Here is a 13365-nt window from a genome sequence, read left to right on the forward strand (position 1 = left end):
AATACAAGGAAAATAGTTTGTGTGTTACTATTTTATAAACATCGGATTCATTTATATTTACTTCAAAAATGTGTGGATGTTTTTTATCAGGATAACAGTAAATGGGGTTCTGGAATGGATGAGCAGATCATGTCTTGGGCCACTTCCAGACCAGAGGTAATTTTGTTTAGAGTTTGTTTCTTTGCTTTAAGCTGGGTGTCCAGTGTCTGTAATGAAAGATTTCTGATTGTGGGGAAAATCTTGAGTCATAGCAAAAAATCGTGGGTCATAGATCTCAGAATGAGACCAGGACAAAGATCAGACTTTGAACCATCGTACGACCAAAGTCGAGCTACGACTGATATCAAGCCTGTTTGATATTTTGCTCCCTTCTCACTATGTCTGCAAACAATCTTTGTGGGCTACAGTAAACACAAGAGCTTCTCAGTAACAGCAGTAGAGCTCCACCGTGAACAGGACCATCTCTCCCCTTTTCCCTTTCATTTACACACTTTTACAAACATGGAAACACCACTAGCATGTTACGCTAGCCTCAGCTAACCAGTACAATTACAGAGACGTTATCACGCAGAGGCTGGAGCCTTTGATTCTCTTAGACAATCTTTGGCCTTTTTCACGACACATCTTGTGCACCATTGCACACTGACTGTGTGCTGTCATACCATTTAAACTCCTCACGTTATGTAGTATGACATTAGTAATCTTATAAGACGAAACAATTGTGCCATGGATACTAGGATTTAAACAAAAGCATTGTAAGGCAAGCTGTAAAAAAATAACATTGATCAAAAACATCATTTCAATTTCAATGTATTCCATAACAATGATATAAGAAGTTTGGAAAAAGCTCTATACCCAGTAACTTTTCTGGATTTACAGCCAATATTACAAAAATAGTTATTCCAATGTTATTTCCTGGTATTAGTTTAAATTTTCAATTCGATTTTATTTAATTTTTTTAAATGGATAGGGGACTGGCTGTGGACCCTATTAACTTGTTATGTAATGTAATCGGAATATTGTGGTAGAAACTGGTTATGCAGATTTAGGAAATCCCATTCTTTGTTTGGATTTAATCTAATTTACTTCTCAAACAAGTGATACTTTGCAGTGACATCATGCTTCTACATGCATCTCTATGATGGAATGTTCAGCAGTTAAAATGGAGACATAACACGTATGTATGTGCAGACACTGGCAAAAAAGTTTTAAGATAAAAAATGGATTTAAACAACACATTTTCAGAAGCCTGTGATCAATACGAACATTCATGGTCCTGTTGGTGTTTGATTTTCAACAAAATGGTGAGAGTGACTAAATGCTGACTAATGCTAGGTAGCTTGTGACTGTAATTTGATGTGTGAGAGACTTGTTTAACAGCACAAATCAGCTCACCTGTTGTAGCTTCAACTAAGTCAGCTCTTTCTGGTCAGATTGCGGTAAAGTAAAGCTGAGATTAATGTCTTATTTAGAGCTTCAGTAGTGCTCCTGGTTAGCATAACACCACCAAGGAATATTGATGACATCAGCTGCAAAGTATCAATAAACATAGTTGCAATGACAACAGTCAATATGTTATTCGGATTTTATAGAAAAGATGGACAAAAACAACTTGCATTTTTTTATGATATTAAACAAAGATTTCCAAATGCCAGGATTCTTGGTTGACTTATTTATAGATGTTCAGAGTTTGGGAGTGTAAACTGTTTATTTGTTGATTTTAGGACTGGCACCTTGGAGGGAAGTGTGATGCATATTTGTGGGGAGCCGGACGACATGGACAGTTAGCCGAAGCCGGAAGAAACATTCTGGTGCCGACTATAGCGCCCTCTTTCTCTCAGGCTCAGCAGGTACAGACACTGCAATAAAAGTGGACTTGAATATTTAATCTGTATTTCATAAACACAGTTTAGTCCTGCTTGGTTGACATATGAACAACATAAAAAGAAACTACTGATCATTTTGTTAATTTAACTTGGCACTATGTACCTTTTGTGGTGGAGGGTACTCAACCTGCTTGACTTCATGGAGATGTTGCTTTGCCAGGAATTTTCCACAGTGTAGCATTAAACACATCTATATTGCATTTATTTTTATTGCTTAAAAAAACATGCATTCTTCCTGGAGAAGATTGTGGAACAATCTAGACAAGACAATAGCATCTCCATGGAGACAAGCAGGCAGGGGGACTCTCCAGAGTTACATAGTGCGTTTTTACACCGACAAATTATAAGCTATGTTTGTTATCTTAAATTATTATTAAATTACATTTACACAGAAGTGTTTTGTATCATATGTTTTGTCTGTCCTAAGCATGGATAACTTAAAACACATACATCTTTGGTCTATAATGTATCTCTTGCGTCCTGCAGGTGGTGTGTGGTCAGAACTGCACGTTTGTCATTCAGCCCAATGGGACAGTGTTGGCCTGTGGAGAGGGAAGCTACGGCCGACTGGGACAAGGAAACTCAGACGACCTTCATGTGCTCACCGTCATCTCCGCTCTACAAGGTCAATGTTTCTTTGGCTTAGGGCAGTGGATCTCAATGTCCATGTCCAATGTATTTATAAAGCACATGTAATACAGTCTCAGATGAATAAAGTGCTGTACAGGCTAGTGTAACAGTGACATCTTCAAATCCCCTTTCATTTCAAAGGAGAATTTGAGAAGTTTTGCCGCTGAAATATGACGGTTGGTTGGTTGGTAGGTTGATTTGTGTCAAATGTGCAATGGTCATGTGACCAACAAGCCAACAGTGCTCTATTCTCTGGAGACATAGTCCAGATAAAACTGATTTGAGATCGACATTCCTAGGCAAAATAATACAAACCGAATGACGATGGTGTTGCCCGTGGCAACTTCCCCAAAAAGGTGGATATTGCCCTAATATCAGTGTTGGCCAATATTCATCTGATTCAGTGGTATAAGTGGTATCGGGGAAAAAATGGTTCCGCTGAGACTTGCTGCAACTATATGTCTTAGTTTGATATCCAGTGTTTATTCAACAAACAACTCAAACAAACTCATAGAACAAACTCAAAACATCATAACATATTAAAAGAAATCTTCATATATTTTTTTTTTAGGTTTTGTGGTGACGCAGCTGGTGACCTCCTGTGGCAGTGATGGGCACTCCATGGCGCTCACAGAGAGTGGGGAGGTGTTCAGTTGGGGAGACGGAGACTACGGAAAACTGGGACATGGGAATTCCGACCGACAGAGAAGACCACGGCAGATAGAAGCACTGCAGGGGGAGGAGGTGGTACAGGTGTGTCAGATACAAGTGAATGAATAAGAAGGAGATTATATTAACTAACCTGCTCTATGTTTTGTGCTCACTGAAAACATACCAGCAAGTGTGTCACTAAACACCCAAATCATCTTCACTAAATAGCTAACCTTTTAATCTGTTGTCAGATGTCATGTGGGTTCAAACACTCAGCCGTAGTCACTGCTGATGGAAAACTCTTCACTTTTGGAAACGGAGACTATGGACGATTGGGGCTTGGAAACACGTCCAACAAAAAGCTCCCAGAGAAGGTCACAGCACTGGAGGGATACCAAGTGGGACAGGTAAACCAGGAGATAATAAATAATATTTATTTTTTCATGTGTTTGATAGTTTTAACCTGGAAAAAGTCAAATTTAGATTAACTGCTTAAAAGGGTGAAAAAGGGCGAAATGTTGTTTAACCAAATGAGTCAGGAGTACTACAGTGACATTTGAAAGTATGGTCAGTACTGGGAACTGCAGAGAATCCGGTGTATCTAAACCAAAGAATGTGTTTTTTCATAATAAGGGACTTAGCTCAGATTGTTAGTAGATAAATCTACCAGTACTAAAAAAAAAAAAAATTAAATCTCTTTTTTAAATTTTTTTATTTTATTGGGCTAGTTGTACAGTTATTATTAATGTATTATAAATACATTGTGCTCCCCCTACAGGTGGCCTGTGGTCTCAACCACACTTTAGTCGTGTCTGCTGATGGGATGATGGTTTGGGCTTTTGGAGACGGAGACTACGGAAAACTGGGGCTCGGAAATTCCACGGCCAAGTCCTCTCCTCAGGTACAGTGAGAGAAAGAGTGATTATTAGTTAAATGCTGGACATTTGATGAAACATGCAGTGCTATTCTAACTGTACTTGTACTTCATTTTCGTAGAAAGTGGACGTATTGTGTGGAATTGGCATAAAGAAAGTGGCCTGTGGGACTCAGTTTTCTGTAGCTTTAACCAAAGATGGAAAAGTTTACACCTTTGGCCAAGGTACAGACACTTTTGTAATCTATATAATATAGAAAAAAATATATTACTTTTTAATATTTCCTTTGATGAGGACTGCAAAATATGAATTTACAACTGGCAAATAAACAAAAGCTGACTTGACAACATTGAAAAGCCATACCAAGCTCCATTTAATTCTACACATTCAATTTAAAGCCACAGTATGCAACTTTTTACCCAAAAATCTAGACAAGAATTAGTGAGTAGACCCAAGAACATTGTTTCTCAAACTGTGGTACGTCAGCCTCCTCAGGTGGTGCTTGGACATCTCTTCAGTTTGTGGGTTTGCCTAATTTAGAGTTAATTTTATCAACTTTTTGTTCTCTTTTGAATCATTTCTTGTTTAGTACTACAGTGCAAATGATACTGTCCACTTTTAGACCTGGTTTAGCCCTAAATTGGCCCTGAATACTCATAATAATCATTCCTTTGGTGGTACTTTGAGTTTGAGAGCCACTTGCCTAGACAAAAAAAATCTGGATTTTAGTAATTTGGGTTATCAGAAGTATGGGAAATGTGTATCAATACTAAAACTAGCCTCAAAATTGGTTACTCGTTTGAGCAAGTGTCGATAGTGAAAACTAGACTAGTATACGCCCATGAACCACAGTGGAACCTATCTGGACCACTGAGGGATTACACAGATATAAGGACACATGGGGATATAAAAGAAAGTACTAACATTTAATCACATTCTTCAAAAGAGTGTTTTTAGCATCATGGTATCAGAATCGGTATTGAGTGTCAAGTGTATTCCTTAGTATCAAAACAAGTTTTATATTTTAGTATCGTGACAACACTACCAGCTGTAGTAAAAATTTTAAATGTAATGCTGTAACTTTAATGGTACATATTTGTTCTTCTCCTGTCAGACCGTCTAATCGGTCTCCCCGAGGGCAGAGCCAGGAACCATAACCGTCCTCAGCAGGTGCCAGCTCTGTCTGGAGTCCAGGTGACTGACATCGCTGTGGGGGCGGAGCATTCACTGGTGCTCTCCTCCACTGGGGAAGTCTACACCTGGGGCAGCAACTCAGAGGGACAGGTGAGACTGAGGTGTTACGGGGACATTTTGGTTTTGTTTTGATTTAAGTTTTATTTATCATTATTATAGGCATTAAATGTTATGATTGAACAGTATGTTTGAGGGACAGGTGAGACATTTTAGTTTAGTTTTCTTTTATTTATCATCTTCATGTTTGTTTGATCATCATGGACAGATTAGACTGGTCAGTACATTTCAGAATTCATGTTCATTCCTTGAGTGGAAAATCCTGGATGGATTTTTTACATGCATTAAATGAGACCACTCGAGGACTGCAGTGATGAGAGCAGAGCAGTGAGACTTCAAACTCACAAAATGTCTTGAGCCTAAAATCTGAATGGATGAGGGATTATATTGAGCCCACAGTAGTTTAAAAGCCTTTATATAAAGGACTTTAAATAGTAATAAACCTTTCTTGTCTCCACAGCTGGGTCTGGGTCACACTAACCACGTTCGGGAGCCGACTTTAGTTGCCGCTCTTCAGGGAAAAAATATCCATCAGATCTCAGCCGGACGCTGCCACAGCGCAGCCTGGAGCGCCCCCTCTGTGCCCCCCAGAGCCCCAGGTCAGACAGACTAAGATGTACTTAAGGACACTATTTTTACTGTGTGATTGTCAATGTGGAAGATCAGAAGGCTCATTTATACATTTTACAAAACTCATTGCATGTCCTCTGCATCACGTATGGGATTTATAAAACTTAAGTAGAGCAGGACTCTGCTTAGCTTTGCTCTAGCTGGGAGCCTGGCATCTGGAGACATCAGTAAATGTAGCTTCCAACCATGCTGTCGAAATTGCATTTAATGCCTCAAGACACACAAACATTGCACTAACCTAGATGCACGTCCCCCTTATGGTGCGTTCACACTGGGTTGTCAGGGGCATCCAGTTTACACGCAAAGTCTATGGAGAATACACGTCTTGGCCACCCTGCGTTATTGCGGTGTGTTTTCAAGCGTCAGAGCGGCGCATCTGGCGTTGACGCGGTGCGTCTTGAGCGTTCAGGCAAAAGTTGAAAAAGCTGAACTTTTTGTTGTTTGATGCACAGTGTCAACCAATCACAGACTACACTCCAGTGACAAAGCGACTTCACTGGTGAGGTTAAAGGCTTGTCACGGACCCAGACACACTGCTGCTGATCCGATCACCTCCGTTGATGGGTTTTATCTAATAAATACACTAAAGCCACTCTCTCAACCTGCACTGTTTACAAAGACACAGAGAAAACAAATCATCCAAAAGCACTCACAGACCACAACAGACTCTGTGGTGTCCAGTGCATCCATGGCATCTGTGGCGTCCATGGTGTCCATGACGCCTGTCGGAGGCGTCTGCCCTCAAATGCAGAGGCGTCCAACTAGAGTCGTCCAACGTGTTCTTGACGCCCCGGTGTGAACACACCGTTAGACTTCGCATGTAAAACATGCTCCTCATACCACGGTCTGAATGCACCATTCAGTTTTTTTTTCTTTTTGCATGTGAAGCACTTACCTATGTCTGTGAAAAGTGCTATAAAAATAAACTTACTTAATATTTAAATGTCCTCAAACTAGATGCTGGCTAAAATGCAGCAGAATGCTATGTGTAATTGGCACTAGTGTGAAAGAGTTTAGTTTGAGTTTAATGATGGTAATCCACATGTGACCCTCTCCCTCTGTCCAGGCTCCTCTGTTCCTCTACAGTTGGGTCTGCCTGTGTCTGTGCCTCCTCAGTTCAGTGCTCTGAAGGAGGTCAGTATGGAGTCTGTCCGAGCTCGGCTCCGTCTGCTCTACCACTTCTCTGACCTCATGTACTCATCATGGAGACTGCTCAACCTCAGCCCCAACAATCAGGTATTACTAATACTACTGCAACTACTATCCTGGATGCCTCCCTAGGGAGGTGTTCTGGGCATGTCCCACCAGGAGGAGGCCCCGGGGAAGACCCAGGACACGCTGGAGGGACTATGTCTCTCGGCTGGCCTGGGAACGCCTTGGGGTCCCACCGGAGGAGCTGGTGGACGTGTCCGGGGTGAGGGAAGTCTGGGAGTCCCTGCTTAGACTGCTGCCCCTGCGACCCAGCCCCGGATAAGCGGAAGAAGATGGATGGATGGATGCAACTACTATTACTACTACTACTACTACTTCTGCTACTACTACATTTGCTACTACTGCTATTGCTACTACTATTACTATTACTTTTGCTAGACTCTAGAAATTAAATGTAAATGTATAGTTTAAGTTAGTTCAGGTTAAAACAAGAAAATGGGGTTAAAGATGCATTTTTATATTGACTATAACAGACGGAAATTGGCCGAGGACTACAATCTGGCATGTTTGTCCCAACCAACAAAATCAAATAAAAGAGTGGAATTTTTCTACCTCATTATTCTTTTCCTATAAGGATTGAAACCCTTTGCCTTGTAAGTCCAGACTGATATCCCACTGAAAAAAAAAAAACACAACGAAAATCAGTCTGACGACCATGCCCCGTCGTGTTCACGCCCACGCCCATCTGAGCTGTTACTCTTTATCCCACTACTTTTCCAACATGGCAGATATAAGTGTCAGATTCAGAGATGATTTATTCCTTCCTTTTTTTCCTGAGAAATCAATTGTTTCTATATATTATTTCTGCTATCACCTTACAACATACGTCACAAATAAATGTAAATACAGTTTTAAAATATGTAGTCCCTTTTTCCTTGTCTCCTCCCAGAGCTGTACGTCTCATTATAACGCTGGTACTTGGGGCATCGTACAGGGGCAGCTCAGACCCCTCCTGGCCCCTCGAGTCTACACTCTGCCCATGGTCCGTTCCATTGGAAAAACTATGGTCCAAGGAAAGAACTACGGTCCCCAGATCACTGTCAAACGCATCTCCACACGGTCAGTAACAGCACAGGACTCAATTTTGTTTAGTCCAGTCTGATATTTTGTACTATATATCAGTCACTCTGGTTTAAAAACATTCACTGCAATCACAACTAAAACAGCTGTATACAAGATTTTATTTTAAATTCCATAAACATGACCTACCTGTGTCCCTAGATATGAGGTAAACATGTTCAAATCAATCTGAGCTTTTACTGATAACAATTGTAATGCTGATTCATTCTTGATTACAAGAACATTGTACAGGATTATAATTTGGTGTTTGGTTTCAAGACGATTATCCAATCAGAAAGCAGAATGAGCCTCACATGTCACTTGGGTTGCCAGTTTCAATGCTGAAATCCAGTTGGTTTAAACCTAAAAGAACTCTCTCTGATCTGAATGGCCAATACCTAACGGCCAGCACCTGCAGCCAATCATGAATCAGTTGTAGTGCAGCCCCTGCAGCTCAGTGAGTGAATTCTGGAGGCTCTGAGCTTTCAAATAAGGCCTGTCCATATACTGAGAATGAGAAAAACTTGCCATATTTTCCGGACTATACACCGCTCCGGAGCATAAGTCGCACCAGCGAAAAAATGCATGCATGCATGATGAAGATAAAACATATATAAAATGCACTGGACTTTAAGTCGCATTTTAGGGGGAAATTTATTTTACAAAAGTCCAAGACCAAGAACAGACATTTTATCTTTAAAGGCAAGTTATAATAATAAAATTTATATTTATTTAGCTACATGAAGCATAGACAATGAACTGAATAAGTGTCTGGTATGTTAACGTAAGATATTAACAGTTAATCAGATAACTAAAGCATAAAAAACAAGTTTACTCTTGATCTCACTCCAAATCACTAAATCCATTGAATTCTTCATCCTCAGTGTCCCTTCTGAACAACTTAGTCAACTCCAGAAGTAGATAAAGCGCCTGCATTTCACATATAAGTCGCATCTGAGTATAAGTCACACCTTCTATGAAAAAAGTGTGACTTATAGTCGGGAAAATACGGTATATGTGTTTCTACCTGCAGATTAAGCAGTTAGAGCACAGGCTGCATGATTGTTCAAGCTTTTAAAAAGGACTCTGTCACAGTGCACAATTTAACACCTCTAGAAGCGTTAACATTTGGGAGAAGACTGAAAAATGAACTGATAAACTAATACAAGAATCCCACCTTGTACCTGTACAACTACAGGTACAAGTTTTTTCTATTAAAAATTCAAGACAATCCACAATTGCAGCCTTTATGTTTTTATAATTATACTAGCTCAAATTGTAATTTTATTATGATAAATTGTGTTGCCCTGTTAAATAAATAGATGTGAGGTATCAGTTTAACAAGGTATTTCTACGTTCAGTAGTTCCCGTAACCATAGATCATAAATATCATAATTCTATTCAAATGCAGTTTCATATAAAACCCTGTCCTCTTCATATTTCTCTCTGTAGCGGCCGTAAGTGTAAGCCCATCCTGGTGCAGATCGCTCGGCAGGTGGTGAAGCTGAACGCATCCGACCTGAGGCTTCCGTCTCGGGCCTGGAAGGTGAAGCTTGTGGGGGAGGGAGCTGATGACGCCGGAGGAGTGTTTGATGACACTATCACTGAGATGTGCCAGGTACAGGCTGACAGTGTGTCCTTGAGCAAGACAACATTTTTCCTGTGAATAAATGGGTGTGAGAGTGCACAGCAAATTTTTTATCAAATACTACGTGCTACGCTTAAAATGAGCAAAAGATGGAGATTGTGTGTGAGAAGATATTGGGGAGGTTAAGTGTAGTGTGAGTAGTGGGACCATTTTTGTTTATATTTATGGGTTTCAGATTGATGAAAAATTTGGTCATAGCTGGTGACAATTTAAACTATATATTCTCATGAAAAATTAGATTTTTTTCAACTTGTTTTTTTCTGCTGTTGTGGCGCTTCGACCGATCAGCTTCAAGTATTCATCATGACATTCCGCCTTTTCCCGATCTTTTTCAGTGAGAGCCGACCAATTTCTTAATTCAGAGAGATACACATATCATCCAGGTTAAAAATGGCACCTGTAACAGGAAGTTAAAACCCTTTGCATGTAAGTGACCTAAATATTGTGTATGTTGGGTTGTAGGAGCTGGAGACTGGAGTGGTGGACCTGCTCATCCCTTCACCCAACGCCACAGCAGAGGTCGGCTACAACAGAGACAGGTGCCACAAACTGCTCCTGTGTGCTTGGCTAGAGTTTTGTGTACCAACACTTTATAGCACCTAAATGCTCTTTTACACATTTTTTTCTTTAGGTAAAAATAAGAAAATACCAAGGCCTTTCTATATTGTTTATAATGTCAGAAAAATGCATAATATACAACCTTTAATAATAAACCTTTAATATTAAATTGACAACCTCCTAAACTGACCATCACCTCTTTCCTGTAGGTTCCTGTTTAACCCATCGGCCTGCCTGGATGAGCACATGTTACAGTTTAAGTTCCTGGGAATCCTGATGGGCGTGGCCATCCGCACTAAGAAACCTCTGGACCTGCACCTAGCTCCTCTGGTGTGGAAGCAGCTGTGCTGTATCCCACTGAGTCTGGAGGACCTGGAGGAGGTGGACCTGCTCTACGTACAGACACTGAAGAGCATTCTGTACATCGAGGACAGCGGCATCACCGAGGACAACTTCAACGATGTGAGGATTTAAAGTGGAGGCCTGGCCTCCTGTATTCAACTGCTCCCCTAAACATAGTTTATAACCTCCTGTCTGCCCCCCTGGGTCCCTCAGATGATCACTCTGGACTCGTTCGTGGGGCAGAGCGCTGATGGAAAGATGGTTCCCATAATCCCCGGAGGAAACAGCATCCCTCTGACCTTCTCCAACAGGAAAGAATATGTGGACAGAGCCATTGAGTACAGGCTTCACGAGATTGACAGACAGGTACAAATTTTTATCCCTCTGACCTCCGGAAAGTGGGCCATACCTGCTTGGCTATGCTTAATCTTGCCTGATCTCTGAAGCTAAGCAAAGCTGGGCATGGTTAAAACTTTGATGGAAAATAATCAGGTGCCTCAATGAGGCTTTAGTTGTGTCCTTAGGCAAGACATTTCACCCATCTTGCCCACATGGGGGGGGGGGGGGGGGGGTGAGTGTGTGTGTGTGAGTGTTGGTCCTGGTTGGAGGGGCTGATGGCAGATTGGCAACCTTACTGTTACTATAGAAGGCCTGACATGCAGAACAGAATTTAAATTTACAGTTATTTTATTGTCATTGTCAAGTAAAAAGCAATGAATACAGTTCAACAACTCCCAGATTAAGCAGCAATCAGCCATATGAAATAGATATTAGAGGGACAACATGGCAAGCCTGATCGATTTGAGCTTGTGGATAAAAGCTGTTTTTCTAGTGGTCCTTGTCTTAAACAGTCTGAAAGGAAGAGCAGTGAATCATCCATGTCTAGGGTGGGAGTGGTCCCTGTAGATATGTCTGGCCTTGTTGTCAGGCGGCCCCTGTACTGGTGCACCTGTGGTCTGCTCTGTTGGCCTCACCACTCGCTGTGTAGAATCATGGAACTGTAGTAACATGGTAACTTCTGCATCTTCAATTTAATTTACTCTGTGTTAATGTTAATATGGACTATTCTAAACAGTTGTGCTACTCATTCCCCTGTCCTTCCCAGGTGGCTGCAGTGAGAGAGGGCATGTCCTGGATCATCCCGGTGCCCCTCCTCTCTCTCCTCACCTCTAAACAGCTGGAGCAGATGGTGTGTGGTCTGCCTGAGATCAGCTGTGATGTCCTGAAGAAGGTGGTGCGGTATAGGGAGGTGGATGAGCAGCATGCACTGGTGCAGTGGTTCTGGCAGACGCTGGAGGAGTTTTCAAATGAGGAGAGAGTTTTGTTCATGCGCTTCGTGTCCGGACGCTCCAGGCTCCCGGCGAATACAGCAGATATATCACAGAGGTTTCAGATCATGAAGGTGGACAGGGTCAGTACATAAACCACCCACTTTTCTCTTTCTGTCCACAGTGTATTTTTTATTGGCAACAGTTGGGTACTTGAAGGAAAGTTCATCTTGATTTGGGCAGTGGGCAGTATTGCCAAGTCTGCTTCATTATAGTGATTTTGGGGTTCTTTTTTTTTGGAAAGTCACTTGCAAATTCATTTGATGGGTTGCAGTTTTTTGGGCTTGTTACTAAGCTGCACTTTCCATTTTTAACCCTTTTCTGGTTTGTTTAACAATAATAGACCCAGTAAAGATAGTAGAGACAACTAGTGGGACAAGGAGAAGGGGAAAATGGCATTGTAGCTCTCCTCTAAAATTACTCATTTAACCCTATATTCTCTATGTCTCTGCAGCCGTACGACAGTCTGCCCACCTCCCAAACGTGCTTCTTTCAGCTTCGCCTGCCTCCGTACACGAGCCAAAGTGTCATGGCTGAAAGACTGCGCTATGCCATCAATAACTGCAGATCGATCGACATGGACAACTATATGCTGTCCAGAAATGTGGACAATGCAGAGGGGTCGGACACGGACTACTGACCCCTCTAAAGAACTACAAAAAGACTACAAATCCCAACACACAAACTCTGCTACAAACAGGTGGCATTTTACCTGCATCGAAACAGCACAGCGTTCATCTGTCTCCCACTTTGTTTATTTTCCAATTATCATTTTTTAACAACACATTTGAAAAGTGCATTTAGTGACTTTGGTTTGGTTTTTGCATGGACTGGTGGATATTCATTTTGGACAAAAAAAAAAATGTACAAAGCGTGTTGAAAGAGAGAGGGGAAAAAGGGAAGATCTTAAGTGTACATTGTGTAAAATTCTTCATTTGAAAAAAAAATATGTTTTACATAAAATCCATATTTATTGTTTTCATTGCCTTTTGAGGAAGTCCCCAGAGCAACGACAATAAATGCTGCACAACAAACTATTTGTCCCAGTTTGGTGATTTCAAAACTGAAAAAAGTAGACAAAAAATAAAATAGTAGAAGTAAAGTGTAATACAGATGGGGGAGGCTAAAAGTAATATAATTAAAATGCAGATGTTTTTGTCATAACAGTGAGTTTTTGGGTCTACTAAATAATGGAAATGATTAGGTTCAGTGCATTTGATAGATGAATATATTTTTCCAATTATGACTTGGTTTAGTGCATCCAGCTCAATGTCAATTCTAACACACTAGGAAGT

General features: G+C 41.0%; 1 protein-coding gene across 3 annotated transcripts in view; it reads left to right on the plus strand.

Moving 5' to 3' along the window:
* Positions 1-13100, plus strand: part of herc1 (HECT and RLD domain containing E3 ubiquitin protein ligase family member 1) — a 90119-nt gene extending 77019 nt beyond the window's left edge. For all 3 annotated transcript variants that reach the window (XM_033986177.2, XM_033986186.2, XM_055230237.1), the window contains exons 65-81: positions 91-156; positions 1725-1850; positions 2373-2511; positions 3088-3269; positions 3419-3574; positions 3946-4068; positions 4164-4266; positions 5157-5326; positions 5754-5892; positions 6990-7159; positions 8025-8194; positions 9647-9812; positions 10305-10381; positions 10610-10862; positions 10956-11108; positions 11848-12153; positions 12525-13100. In XM_033986177.2, coding sequence (XP_033842068.1) covers positions 91-156; positions 1725-1850; positions 2373-2511; positions 3088-3269; positions 3419-3574; positions 3946-4068; positions 4164-4266; positions 5157-5326; positions 5754-5892; positions 6990-7159; positions 8025-8194; positions 9647-9812; positions 10305-10381; positions 10610-10862; positions 10956-11108; positions 11848-12153; positions 12525-12710 — 2685 coding nt within the window. In that variant the 3' untranslated portion in view covers positions 12711-13100. The remainder of the gene's footprint in view (positions 1-90; positions 157-1724; positions 1851-2372; positions 2512-3087; positions 3270-3418; positions 3575-3945; positions 4069-4163; positions 4267-5156; positions 5327-5753; positions 5893-6989; positions 7160-8024; positions 8195-9646; positions 9813-10304; positions 10382-10609; positions 10863-10955; positions 11109-11847; positions 12154-12524) is intronic.
* Positions 13101-13365: the final 265 nt, after the last annotated feature.

The sequence above is a fragment of the Periophthalmus magnuspinnatus genome, chromosome 3 (genome assembly GCF_009829125.3).
Source record: "Periophthalmus magnuspinnatus isolate fPerMag1 chromosome 3, fPerMag1.2.pri, whole genome shotgun sequence".
In the NCBI taxonomy this organism is placed as follows: Eukaryota; Metazoa; Chordata; class Actinopteri; order Gobiiformes; family Gobiidae; genus Periophthalmus; species Periophthalmus magnuspinnatus.